This window comes from Haliaeetus albicilla, chromosome 29 (genome assembly GCF_947461875.1).
Source record: "Haliaeetus albicilla chromosome 29, bHalAlb1.1, whole genome shotgun sequence".
NCBI lineage: Eukaryota > Metazoa > Chordata > Aves > Accipitriformes > Accipitridae > Haliaeetus > Haliaeetus albicilla.
This window is the reverse complement of record NC_091511.1, coordinates 5,905,607-5,918,653: the sequence shown is the minus strand read 5'-3', so window position 1 is coordinate 5,918,653 and position 13,047 is coordinate 5,905,607. Positions and strand designations below refer to the sequence as shown.

General features: G+C 66.2%; 2 protein-coding genes across 2 annotated transcripts; both read right to left on the bottom strand.

Moving 5' to 3' along the window:
• Positions 1 to 80: 80 nt before the first annotated feature.
• REC8 (REC8 meiotic recombination protein) lies at positions 81 to 6,147 on the bottom strand. The gene is made up of 15 exons (XM_069773899.1): positions 5,507 to 6,147; positions 5,290 to 5,365; positions 4,314 to 4,425; positions 4,168 to 4,219; positions 4,003 to 4,076; positions 3,825 to 3,897; positions 2,806 to 2,852; positions 2,608 to 2,715; positions 2,468 to 2,534; positions 2,287 to 2,384; positions 2,145 to 2,193; positions 927 to 990; positions 746 to 847; positions 530 to 636; positions 81 to 300 (listed from the first exon to the last, which is right to left on the bottom strand). Exons 1-15 carry the CDS (start codon positions 6,012 to 6,014, stop codon positions 158 to 160), a joined length of 1,680 nt encoding a protein of 559 aa, XP_069630000.1. The 5' UTR covers positions 6,015 to 6,147; the 3' UTR covers positions 81 to 157.
• A 2,118-nt stretch (positions 6,148 to 8,265) lies between these two features.
• Positions 8,266 to 12,977, bottom strand: IRF9 (interferon regulatory factor 9). The gene is made up of 8 exons (XM_069773891.1): positions 12,727 to 12,977; positions 12,427 to 12,610; positions 12,113 to 12,213; positions 11,961 to 12,024; positions 11,779 to 11,853; positions 10,739 to 11,116; positions 9,089 to 9,204; positions 8,266 to 8,449 (listed from the first exon to the last, which is right to left on the bottom strand). Exons 1-8 carry the CDS (start codon positions 12,907 to 12,909, stop codon positions 8,366 to 8,368), a joined length of 1,185 nt encoding a protein of 394 aa, XP_069629992.1. The 5' UTR covers positions 12,910 to 12,977; the 3' UTR covers positions 8,266 to 8,365.
• Positions 12,978 to 13,047: the final 70 nt, after the last annotated feature.

Genomic DNA, 13,047 nt, shown 5'->3' with positions numbered 1-13,047 from the left:
GCCGTGTCGGCGGTGAGGTCACCGTGGTGACGTCATCACCACGGCCGCGTCGGCGGTGAGGTCAGCGCGATGACGTCGCCGCGGCGGCGAGCCAATAAAAGCCGCGAGGCAGAGGCGGGCGTGGGCGTGGGGGGGGCCACGCCCCCCTCCCGCGGTTTTAATGGTGTGGGGGAGGGGCGGCCCCCTCCCGCCCCACGGCGGGGGGCGACATCGGGGGGGGCCCGCGGGGGCCCGGCCCCACGGCGATGGGGCCGTAGGGCTGAGCCTGCTCCAGCCGCAGCCACCCGGCGCCGCACAGCTCTGGGGGGGGGGGAGCCGGGGGTCAGCCCCACACTTGGGGGGCAGCCCCACACTTGGGGGGCAGCCCCACGGCAGGAGGAGAGGGACCCCTCCCCGGGGCAGGGGCGAAGCGGAGGGGGACCCGCTACGTGGTGGGGGGGGGGGGTCGTAGGCGACGCGCGACCCACGCGTGGGGCTGCCCCCCAAGTGTGGGGCTGCCCCCCAAGTGTGGGGCTGCCCCCCAACTCACCCAAGCAGAGGTAGAAGAGCCGCCCCACCAGGCTGCGGGGGGCGCCAGGGGGGACCAAGGCCCCCAGCTCCGTCCCCCCCACCCGCCGCGCCTCCGCCGCCACCAGCCTGTGGGGGGGGGACAGACGGACGGACGACCAATCGCGCTACATGGGGGGGGGGGGGGGCGGGACGATGCCGCCCCACGGCGGGCGGGGTCGGGGGGGGGGGCGCTGACCTGCGCAGGGCGGGCGTGTCCAGGGCGGCGGCCGGGGGCAGCTCCGGTTCGGGGCGTTCGGGGAGTTCGGGCAGCGCCGGGGGGGGCGGCGGGGGCGGGGGGCTGTGGGGCGGAGGTGAGGGGCTGCCCCCCAAGTCACGCACAACCCGTCCTGCCCCCCAAGTGTGGGTCTCGCACTCACCGCCGCTCCTCGGGGGGCAGCAGCCGGGGCCGGAGCTCCTCCTCCGTGATCTCCAGGGAAATCTCTGGGGGGGGAGACGGGGGGGGTGGGTGTGGACCCACAGCGACCCACAGCCGCCCCACGGCCATCCCTGCTGCCCCACACCTGCCCCATAGCGACCCACAGCCACTTAAGGTGGTTTGTAGTGACCGACAGTGCCCCATAGTGACCCACAGCCACCCCATAACGACCCACAGCGCCCCAGAACCGCCCCACAGCGCCCCACAGCACCCCACAACCACCCCATAGCACCCCACAACCACCCCACAACCGCCCCACAGCGCCCCACAACCACCCCATAGCACCCCACAGCGCCCCACAACCGCCCCATAGCACCCCACAACCGCCCCACAACCACCCCATAGCACCCCACAACCGCCCCACAACCGCCCCACAGCACCCCACAACCGCCCCACAACCACCCCATAGCACCCCACAGCGCCCCACAACCGCCCCATAGCGCCCCACAACTGCCCCACAACCGCCCCACAGCACCCCACAACCGCCCCACAACCGCCCCATAGCGCCCCACAACCGCCCCATAGCGCCCAACCGCCCCACAGCCACCTCATAGCACCCCACAACTGCCCCACAACCACCCCATAGCGCCCCACAACCGCCCCACAGCACCCCACAACCACCCCATAGCACCCCACAACTGCCCCATAGCGCCCAACCGCCCCACAACCACCTCATAGCACCCCACAACTGCCCCACAGTGCCCCACGGCCGCCCCATAGCACCCCACAACTGCCCCACAACCACCTCATAGCACCCCACAACTGCCCCACAACCACCCCATAGCGCCCCACAACCGCCCCACAACCGCCCCACAGCACCCCACAACCGCCCCACAGCGCCCCACAACCGCCCCATAGCACCCAACCGCCCCACAGCGCCCCACAACCGCCCCACAACCGCCCCACAGCACCCCACAACCGCCCCACAACCACCCCATAGCACCCCACAACCGCCCCACAGCACCCCACAGCGCCCCACAACCGCCCCATAGCGCCCCACAACCGCCCCATAGCACCCCACAACTGCCCCACAACCACCTCATAGCACCCCACAACTGCCCCACAACCACCTCATAGCACCCCACAACTGCCCCACAACCACCCCATAGCGCCCCACAACCGCCCCACAGCCGCCCCACGGCCGCCGTGGGTCGCTCACCCGAGGAGGGCAGGGCCGGCAGGCTGGGCTCCAGCGCCTCCCGCAGCACCTGTGGGGCCGGGACACGCCTGAGCCGTCCGCCCCACGGCGAGGCGGGAGGGGGGCGGACACAATTCTTTTTTTTGGGGGGGGGGTCCCTCACCTCCACCTCACTGGGGAGCTCCGGGGGGGCCGGCGGCGGGGGGGGGCGCGGGCGGGCGCAGCGCCCCCACAGGCCCCACAAGTCGGGGGGCAGCCACCCTGTGGGGCAGGACGGGGATGTGTGGGGCAGGGCCGGACCCACATTTATTTTTTTTTTTGGGGGGGGGGGGTCCGGCGCTCACCGCAAGTGGGGGCGCGCAGCAGCTCGCCGGGGGGGCGGCGTCGCTCGTGGGGGGGCTCCAGCAGCACCTGGGGGGGGGGGGAAATGTGTGGGTCGCCCCTGGGCGGAGGTTGGGGGTCGCGGCGCTGCCCCCCAACTCACCAGGGGGCGGCAGTGGCCGCGGGGCCGCAGCAGTTGGGCCTTGAAACGGTCCTGGGGGATTTGGGGCTGGGGGTCGAGGTGGGGCGGGCGGCGACGAGGGGGGGGCACCTGGGGCGGCGGGAGGGGGGTTGGGGGGGGGGGGCGCGTGTGCCCCCCAACTCTGCCCCACGGCTGCCCCACGGCTGCCCCACAACTGACCTCGGGGGGTGGCGGGGGCAGGGTGGGCTCCTCGGGGGGTCTCAGGGCTGGGGGGGGGGACAGAGGGGGGGGTTGGGGCTGCCCCATAAGTGCCCCCCCCCCTTTCTCTGCCCCACAGGCGCTCACCGGGGGGCGGGGGTGGCGCCGGCACCTCCGGGATTTCTTCTGCTGTGGGGCCGGGGCAGCGGCGCCGTGGGGCTGGGACCCCCCCCCCCGCCCTGAGCCCCACAAGTAGCCCCCAGACCCACAAGTAGCCCCTAAGCTGCCCCGTGTGCCCCACAAGTTCCTCCAGCCCCCCCCAACAGCCCCCTGCCCCCCAGTGCCCCCTTCTTCCCCCAAGTGCCCCCCTCCTGCCCCCCAAGTGCCCCCCTGCCCCCCAAGTGCCCCCTCCTGCCCCAAGTACCCCCCTGCCCCCCAAGTGCCCCCTTCCGCCCCCCAAGTGCCCCCCTCCTGCCCAAGTGCCCCCCTGCCCCCCAAGTGCCCCCCTCCTGCCCCCAAGTACCCCCCTGCCCCCCAAGTGCCCCCTTTTCCCCCAAGTACCCCCCTGCCCCCCAAGTGCCTCCTCCTGCCCCCAAGTACCCCCCTGCCCCCCAAGTGCCCCCTTTTCCCCCAAGTGCCCCCTCCTGCCCAAGTACCCCCCAAGTGCCCCCTCTGCCCCCCAAGTGCCCCCTTCTGCCCCCCAAGTGCCCCCTCTGCCCCCCAAGTGCCCCCTCCTGCCCCCCAAGTGCCCCCTTCTTCCCCCAAGTACCCCCTCTGCCCCCCAAGTGCCCCCTTCCGCCCCCCAAGTGCCCCCCTCCTGCCCAAGTACCCCCCTGCCCCCCAAGTACCCCCCTGCCCCCCAAGTGCCTCCTCCTGCCCCCAAGTACCCCCCTGCCCCCCAAGTGCCCCCTTTTCCCCCAAGTGCCCCCTCCTGCCCAAGTACCCCCCAAGTGCCCCCTCCTGCCCCCCAAGTGCCCCCTTCTTCCCCCAAGTACCCCCTCTGCCCCCCAAGTGCCCCCCTGCCCCCCAAGTGCCCGCACCGGGGGGCAGCAGCTCGCCCTCCACCTCCATCAGGAGCTGCAGCTCCCGCGCCGTCACCTCCGGCAGCTCCTCCTGCGCCCCACATCGCTATGGGGCAGCCCCACAACTTCCCCCCCCAACCAGGCTGTGGGGCAGCCCCACAACTTCCCCACCCCCCCCGCCATGGGGCAGCCCCACCTCGAGGGCCGGCAGGACGATGGGCTCGGGCTCCCGCAGGGTGATTTTTTCGGGCGACACCGTCGGGGGGGGCGCTGGGGAAGAAAGAAGGGGTTTGGGGGGGGGAATGTGTGGGTCAGGGGGGGTTTGCCCCCCCCAGCCCCACACTTGGGGGGCAGAACTCACCCACGGGGGGCAGGATCTCCACGGGGGGGGCCTCCTCCAGCAGCCGCTGCACCTGAGGAGGGGGGGAACGGGGCGGGGGGGAGATGTGGGGGGGGCCCAAAGTGGTGGTGGGGGGGGCTCCGTGGGGCAGAGCCGTGGGGCGGTACCTGGGGCAGCTCCGTGGGGCTGGGCAGCCCCGGGCCCATCACCCCGAAGAAAGGGTCGGGGGCCAGCTCCAGCGCCGCCATCAGCGCCTGGGCATCGGCCACCAGCTGCAGCCTGGGGGGGGGACACGAGGGGGGGGTTGTGGGGTAGTTTGGGGGAGAGATGGGGGGCTGGGGGGCAGTTACGGGGGGCTGGGGGGCAGTTTGGGGGGGCTGGGGGGCGGTTTGGGGTGCCATGGGGCAGTTATGGGGGGGTAGGTGGTGCTGTGGGGTGGGTTTGGGGCAGTTTTGGGGGGCTGGGGGGGCACTATGGGTCAGTTTGGGGGGGCTGTGGGGCAGTTTGGGGTGCCATGGGGCAGTTATAGGGGGGCTGTGGGGCAGTTATGGGGGCTAGGTGGTGCTGTGGGGTGGTTTTGGGGGGCTGCGGGGTGGTTTGGGGTGCCATGGGGCAGTGGGGGGGGGCTGTGGGGCAGTTAGGGGGGGACTAGGTGGTGCTGTGGGTCAGCTTGGGGGGCTGTGGGGTGGTTTTGGGGGGCTGTGAGTCAGGTTTGGGTCAGTTTTGGGGGGCTGTGGGGTGGTTTTGGGGTGCCATGGGTCAGTTTTGGGGGGCTGTGGGTCAGTTTGGGGGGCTGTGGGTCAGTTTTGGGGTGCCGTGGGTCAGTTTGGGGGGCTGTGGGTCAGTTTGGGGGTGTCGTGGGTCAGTTTTGGGGGGCTGTGGGCCAGGTTTGGGGCAGTTTTGGGGGGCTGTGGGGTGGTTTTGGGGGGCTGTGGGTCAGTTTTGGGGGGCTGTGGGGTGGTTTTGGGGTGCCATGGGTCGGTTTTGGGGGGCTGTGGGTCAGTTTGGGGGGCTGTGGGTCAGTTTTGGGGGGCTGTGGGTCAGTTTGGGGGGCTGTGGGTCAGGTTTGGGGCAGTTTTGGGGGGCTGTGGGGTGGTTTTGGGGGTCTGTGGGTCAGTTTTGGGGGGCCGTGGGGCGCCTCACCGCCGGGGAGGGCTGAGGTCGATGTTGGGGGGAGGCCTCGCCCGCTGCAGCCGCCCCAAGACCTGCGCCGCCTCCTCTGTGGGGCAGAAGGGGGCGAGAAAACCAATCAACTCCCTCGGTGGGGACCCAAAACCCGCCCCCCAAGTGCCCCTCCCGGGCCTCCCAGCACCTCCCCTGCCCCACACCATCACCATCATCATCTTCATCACCCCCTTACCCAGCAGCCAGCCGCACTGCCGCCTGTAGACCCGCGCCAGCCCCAGCTGCAGCAGCGCCGCCAGGTAGAGGGAGCACCGCGGGGGCGGAGCTCCCGCCGGGGGGGGCGGCACCTCCCAGCCTCCTCGACCAATCACGAACGCTTCCACCGCCGCGCTGAGAACAAAGAGGGGAGGGGAGAAGAGGGTGGGGCGGGGCGACGAGGGGAGCGGGGGCGTGGCCGCCGCGGCGGGCGGAGAGAAGGGGTGGGCGGGGCGAGGCCGGCTTGGCTCCGCCCCCCTTCCCACGTGACCGCCGTACCAGGCGCGCGGCACGTCGACGCTGAGGTAGTCGCGAGGCAGGAGGCGCCAACTGCACGTGGCTGCGAGCCTGGGGGGGGGACACCCAAAATCGCTGGGATTTACCCCAAAAAGGAGCCACACCCAGCCCGGGACCCCCCCTCCCCTCCCGTACCAGACGGTCCCGAAGCAGCCGGTGCGACGGCGCAGAACCTCGGGGTAGTAGAACATGGCGGGGGGGGGGGGGGAAGGGGGAGAGCGGAAAGCGGCAGGATTTGCCCCAAAAATTGAAGGGGGGAAAGGGTTAAATGGGGGAGGGGGCGGCGGGAGCGCGGCGCCTTGTGGTGTCGGCAAAGCCGGACAAATGGCAATTAATTAAAATGGAACTAATTGATTCCCCTTGGAACAAATTCAATTCAAAAATTTCGAAAAAACCCTGAAATGTCAAGTTGATTTCAAGTTGATTTCAACTCAAACTGATTTCAATTTGAACAAACTTTTGAACTAAACTGTTCCAACTCGAACAAAATTATTCCAACTCGAACAAAATTATTCCAATTCAAGTTGACTTCAAATTGATTTCAACTCAAATTGATTTCAACTCAAATTGATTTCAACTCAAATTGATTTCAACTCAAATTGATTTTTGAACAAACCGATTCCAACTCGGAACAAAATTCTTCCAACTCGGAACAAAATTCTTCCAACTCGGAACAAAATTCTTCCAACTCGGAACAAAATTCTTCCAACTCGGAACAAAATTCTTCCAATTCAAGTTGATTTCAATTCAAACTAGTTGATTTCAACTCAAATTGATTTCAATTTCAACAAATTTTTGAACAAACCGATTCCAACTCGGAACAAAATTCTTCCAACTCGGAACAAAATTCTTCCAATTCAAGTTGACTTCAATTCAAACTAGTTGATTTCAACTCAAATTGATTTCAATTCCAACAAATTTTTGAACAAACTGATTCCAACTCGAACAAAATTATTCCAAGTCAAACCGATTTCAATTCGAACAAACAGTAACGTCGATGGGACTAAAGGGATTGGGCTGCAAATAAATTAATTTAAATGCAAATAAACAGATTTAAATACACATAAGTTAATCAAAATCCAAATAAATTTGTAATTTTGAAAGGAATAAGTTGAGCTTGAGTAAGTTAAATGCGAATAAACTCTAATTTAAATATGAACAAATTAACATTCAACTAAATCGTGATTTTGACAGGAATAAGTTGAGTTTGAATAAAATATAAGCTCAAATTTAAATAACTTAAATTTGCACAAATTGTAACTTCGATGGGAATGAAGGGGTTGGAGTTTGAATAAGTTAATCTAAATATACATATATTCAATTTAAAACCAATTTAAATATGGATAAATAAGTTCAAATAAAAGCTCAATGCAAATAATTTAAAGGAGCTTGAACAAGTTAATTTAAATGCAAATAAGTTAATTTGAGTTTAAATAAGTTACCTTAAACCTAAACAGATCGATTTAAAACTATTCACTTCAATAAAGTTTGATATAAATGCTAGGATGAGTTTGCTTAAATTTAAATTGATGAAAGAACCGGCTAACAGGGGAGTTGTTCCCCGTTTAAATCCGTTTCAGCATTAATTTAAGCAGAAAAGCGGATTTCTCCTGCCTTTGGGCCGAGAGAAAAGTTAATAAATTCTGCCCTGCTTTAAGTCTTTGTCCTTAAGTTCTATTTAAATTCCTCCCTATTCACAGAAACCCATCAACAAGCCTCAGCAAACTCAAACCTCACCAAAACCCCGGCGTTTTGCCCCAAAACCGGGAGCCAACCGCAACGACTTAAACCACCGCCGGCGGGACGGTCAAGAAACAGCCGAATTCGGCCCCAAAATCCCGGGAAACGGCCCCAAAACCCAACAAACCCACCGAGACCCGCCACTCCCTCATTAACCCGCCGCCCCGGCAATTAACGCCGCTAAAACACCGCCCCCCTCCCCCGGTAATTAATTTAGACCGCCGTTTCTCTCCGCCAGCTCTCTCCCTGAGGGGTTCCGGGGGGTAATTAGTCAGCTAATGAGCCGCCGGCAATTAGCGCTGAGGGAAACGACCAGGAGCCGCCGCCGCCGCCACAGCCCGAGTGAGGTGCCGCGCCGCGGCTTTTATAACCTCGGTCGTCCCGCCCCCCCGCCGCCTTCCGGCCAATAGGCGAGCCGCTCGCCTCAGCGCCGCCGGCCAATCAGCGCTTGGCGACGGAGGAGCAACGGCGGCGGGAAAGCGGCGACCAATCGGCGCCTCCTCTCCCCCCACCCCGGAGACAGGCGCGAGGGGTTGAGCCAATGGGAGGCTTTCCCGCCTTGCGCCGCCGGCCAATCAGCGAGCGCCGCCGCTTTCCCGCCCGTTCTCCTCAGCGTGAGGGAACCGCGGCTGAGAGGGGCTGAGGGGGGAGAAAATGGCGGCCGGGGGGTAAAATGGCGGCTCCCCCACAGACACCGACAGCGGCTGCGACACGGCTTTATTGTCAGCGGACGCGGGTGAGTGAGATCTTCCGCCGTGGGGCCGGGGCCGGTTGTGGGGCTGGCGGGGAGGACGGGTGTGTGTCAGGCTTGGACTGCCGCGGGGCAGGGGGGTCCCACAGCGGCCGGGGCGCCGTCGAGGAGCTGCTGGGCGAAGGCTTGCTCGAGCTGTGGGGGGGTGGAGAGGGGGCGGTGAGGGGCTGCCCCACATCTGTGTCCTCCATAAATCCATCCCCAGTTCCTGGCCCACATCTGTGCGTCCCCCCAAATCCATCCCCAGTTCCTGCCCCACATCTGTGCATCCCCCCAAATCCATCCCCAGACCTGCCCCACATCTGGGTGTCCCCAAAAACCATCCCCAGTCCTGTCCCATGTGTCCCCCAAAATCCATCCCCAGTCCTGCCCCACATCTGCGTCCCCCCCAAATCCATCCCCAGTTCCTGCCCCATGTGTCCCCCAAATCCATCCCCAGTTCCTGCCCCACATCTGTGTCCCCCAAACCCACCCCCAGTCGTGCCCCACATCTGGGTGTCCCCCCCAAAATCCATCCTGTCCTGCCCCACATCTGGGTGTCCCCCCCAAATCCATCCTGTCCTGCCCCACATCTGTGTCCCCCAAATCCATCCCCAGTTCCTGCCCCACATCCGTGTCCCCCCCAAATCCATCCCCAGTTCCTGCCCCACATCCGTGTCCCCCCCAAACCCACCCCCAAACCCACCCCCAGTCCTGCCCCACAGCCTTCCCCATATTCCCCCACGCTCTGCCCCCCATGTACCCCCCCCCGCCCCACAGCCGCCCCCCCCCAACCTGCAGGACGAGGGTTCGGTTGTGGGGGCCGTCGTGGGGGCCCAGCTCCTGCCCCACGGCCAGCGTCACCCGGTGCTCGGGGCGGGGGCCCAGCCCGGCGCGGTGCCGACCCACCTCTGGGGGGGACACGTCATTTGGGGGGGAAATGGGGCCGGTGGGGGGCAGGTTTGGGGGGGGTGTGGGGCTGGGGGTCTGTGGGGTGCCGTCGGGGCCGGTGCGGAGCGTATGGGGCGTACGTGTGGGGCGGTTGGGGGGGGCTGGGGGGTGTCTGTGGGGCAGTTTTAGGGAGCTTGTGGGGTGGTTACAGGGTACTTAGGGGGCGGGTAGGGGCTTGTTAGGGGGCAGCTATGGGGCACCTATGGGGCAGTATAGGAGAGCTATGGGGCAGTGATGGGGCAGGTGCAGGAAATCTATGGGGCACCTATGGGGCCAGGATGGGGCACCTATAGCGCAGGTACAGGAGAGCTATGGGGCAGTGATGGGGCACTTATGGGGCAGGTGCAGGAGAACTATGGGGCACCTATGGGGCAGTCACAAGGCACCTATGGGGCAGTGATGAGGCACCTATGGGGCAGGTACAGGAAACCTATGGAGCACCTATGGGGCAGGTATAGGAAATCTGTGGGGCACCTATGGGGCAGGTATAGGAAATCTGTGGGGCACCTATGGGGCAGTGATGGGGCACTTATGGGGCAGATATTGGAAACCTATAGGGCACCTATGGGGCCAGGATGGGGCACCTATAGCGCAGGTACAGGAGAGCTATGGGGCAGTGATGGGGCACTTATGGGGCAGGTGCAGGAGAACTATGGGGCACCTATGGGGCAGTCACAAGGCACCTATGGGGCAGTGATGAGGCACCTATGGGGCAGGTACAGGAAACCTATGGGGCAGGTATAGGAAATCTGTGGGGCACTTATGGGGCAGATATTGGAAACCTATAGGGCACCTGTGGGGCAGGTACAGGAAACCTATGGGGCACCTATGGGGCAGGTATTGGAAACCTATAGGGCACCTATGGGGCAGTGATGGGGCACCTATAGGGCAGGTGTTGGAAACCTATGGGGCAGCGATGGGGCACCTCTGGGGCAGGTGTAGGAGAGCTATGGGGCACCTATGGGGCAGCGATGGGGCACCTATGGGGCAGGTATAGGAAATCTGTGGGGCACCTATGGGGCAGCCACAAGGCACCTATGGGGCAGTGATGGGGCACTTATGGGGCAGGTATTGGAAACCTATAGGGCACCTATGGGGCAGTCACAAGGCACCTATGGAGCAATGATGGGGCACCTATAGGGCAGGTATTGGAAACCTATGGGGCAGCGATGGGGCACCTATGGGGCAGGTGTAGGAGAGCTATGGGGCACCTATGGGGCAGGTACAGGAAATCTGTGGGGCACTTATGGGGCAGGTACAGGAAACCTATGGGGCACCTATGGGTCAGTCACAAGGCACCTATGGGGCAATGAAGGGGCACCTATGGGGCAGGTACTGGAAACCTATGGGGCAGGTATAGGAGAGCTATGGGGCACCTATGGGGCAGTCACAAGGCACCTATGGGGCAGAGATGGGGCCGGGGTGGGGCACCTCTGGGGCAGGTACAGGAGAGCCCTGGGGCGGCCCCGCCCGCCCCGCCCGGCCGTCACTCACCCTCCCGGAAGCGCTGGGCGTCGAAGGCCTGCACCAGCTCCCCCTCGGGCAGGGCGCCCCCCTCGGGGGCGGGGCGGGCGTGGGGGGCGCGGCAGTGCACCCCCTCCGCCCCCGCCCGGCGCCGCAGGAAGAGGCCCCGCCCCGCGCTGGCCACCAGCAGCCCCGGCCGCAGCCCCGCCAGCAGCCGGCCCAGGGCGGGGGGCGCCCCGCCCGGCAGCGCCTCGGGCGGGGGCAGCAGCAGGAGGCGGGGCAGCAGCCCGGGGCGGGGCGGGGCCCCGGGCGGGGCGGGGGGGCCCAGCAGGTAATCGCCGGGGGGCAGCCAGCCCTGCCAGGCTGGAGACCCCCCCAGCCACAGCCGCAGGCCCAGGCAGGCCCCTCCTGCGGGAGGCAGGGCGAGGGCGGGGTCAGGGTGTGGCCTGGGTGGGGACACACCCCCCCTGCTGGCAGGGGGATGTGTCCCCACGCTGGGGCGGGGCTTGGGAGAGGGAGGGGTTATGGGGGGTGGAGGTGGGGCTGAGGTGGGGGGAGGAGCCACTGTGGGGCTGAAGGCGGGGACTGCAGTGGGGGTGGAGCCAGGGCTGGGAGAGAAGCCACTGAGGGGTTGAGGGTGGGGTCATGGGGGGGTGGAGCCAGGGCTGGGGGAGGAGCCACTGAGGGGTTGAGGGTGGGGCCATGGGGGTGGAGCCAGGGCAGGGGGAGGAGCCACTGAGGGGTTGAGGATGGGGACTGCAGTGGGGGTGGAGCCAGGGCTGGGAGAGAAGCCACTGAGGGGTTGAGGGTGGAGACTGCAGTGGGGGTGGGGCCAGGGCAGGGGGAGGAGCCACTGAGGGGTTGAGGGTGGGGCCACAAGGGGTGGAGCCAAGCTGAGCTGGGGGTGTGGTCATGTGAGGGGGGTGTGGCTGGAGCCAGGGGTGGAGCCACTGCAGGGGTGGAGGCAGGGCCTGCAGGGGTGGGACTTGCACCCGGGGTGGGGTCAGCTCTTGAGTGCTGACTGGTAATTGGACAGGGGGTGGGGCTTAGCAGCTGGGGGCGGAGCTTACCCTGTGCAAGTGGGAGGGGCTCAGGGCTCTCCACCACAATGTCCAGCTTCAGTGGGGCTGGGGGTGGGGCCGCAGCTGGGGGCGGGGGGGCAGCAGGGTCACATGCTGTTGCCCTGCCCCGGCCCCTCCCTCTGCTGACCCTTGACCCCCCAGCCCCGCCCCCCATCATCCCCAGCTCTCACAGGGATCCCCGGCGTCGGGGCGGGGCTCCTCGGCCGGCACCTCATCGGGGCTGGGGGGCGGCTCCTGGGGGGCGGGGGGCAGCCGTGGGTGGGGCTGCCCCACCCCCTCCCCCAGAACCACACCCACCCCACCCACCCGTGACATCACTTACCAGGGCGCCGTGGGGCTGGGGGTCTCCGTCTCCCTCCGCCGTGGGGTCCGGTCCCGCCTCCTTCCGGGGCCGCGAGCCCCCGCGCTTGGGGGTCTGCCCGCCTGCGGGGCGTGGACGCCTGGGTCCCCTCCCCCGACCGTGGGCCACACCCAACCCTGCCCCTTGGCCCCGCGCCCCTCCCACCCATAGGCAGCTCCGTGTCCCCCTCCCCCCTCACTCCCCCGATATTTGGTTCCCCCCACGCCCCAGCTTACCCCCACCCCGCCCATCGCTGTGTCCCGCCCCACCCCTGGGTGTGTCCCGCCCCGCCCCACCTCGCTGCTGGGGGGGCGGCAGGAGCCGGTAGACCTTGTAAGGGCGCGGCCCTTCCAGGCGGGAACGTCCCGGCACCTCCTCGAACTCGGGGCTCTTGTTGAGGGCGCAGCGCAGCCGCGTCTTCCAGCCGGCGGGGTCCGGCCGCGCCCCGGGGCGGAGCCGCCCCTTGAACTCCGCCCACGCCTGCCACACCCGCCAGGGCGAAACACGGGTTGACGCGGCGCCGAGGCGCGAGGGCGAGGCGGGTCGAGGGGATCCCCGCCCCACCCACCCCCCACCCACCCGGTCGTCCTCATCACCTGGCAGAGGGCGGTGCCGGCCCCGCCCTTGGCCCCGCCCTTCCCGGCGTGCTGCCAGGGGATGCGGAGGGCGGAGCGCCCGGCGTCGTCCCACACCAGCCCGGCGAAGCGCCCGCTCTCCACCTGCGCCACCAGCCAGGGCCGCAGCTTCCGCCCGCCGCCCCCCGCCGCCGCCGCCGCCATCCTGGGGGGGGGGTGGGGCACGCGGGCGGACAGACGGACCCGGTCACGCGTGGGGGACGCGGACAGACGGACGGACACGGGGGGGGGGGGGGGACGACGACACACGGACCTGCCGCCGCCGCCGCTCACCTCCGCTTC

Bases quoted from the DNA above. Each gene is read 5' to 3' on its own strand.
- IRF9 (XM_069773891.1), bottom strand. From the start codon at position 12,909: ATGGCGGCGGCGGCGGCGGGGGGCGGCGGGCGGAAGCTGCGGCCCTGG. The intron at 12,214-12,426 runs GTGGGGCGGGGC...CACGCCCCGCAG, and splicing joins GCCGCCCCCCCAGCAGCGAG to GCGGGCAGACCCCCAAGCGC. The intron at 9,205-10,738 runs GTGAGTGACGGC...TGTCCCCCCCAG, and splicing joins CGCCCAGCGCTTCCGGGAGG to AGGTGGGTCGGCACCGCGCC.
- REC8 (XM_069773899.1), bottom strand. From the start codon at position 6,014: ATGTTCTACTACCCCGAGGTTCTGCGCCGTCGCACCGGCTGCTTCGGG. The intron at 2,385-2,467 runs GTGAGCGCCGGA...CCTGCCCCACAG, and splicing joins GCTGCGCGCCCCCACTTGCG to GGTGGCTGCCCCCCGACTTG. The intron at 2,194-2,286 runs GTGAGGGACCCC...CCGGCCCCACAG, and splicing joins AGCTCCCCAGTGAGGTGGAG to GTGCTGCGGGAGGCGCTGGA.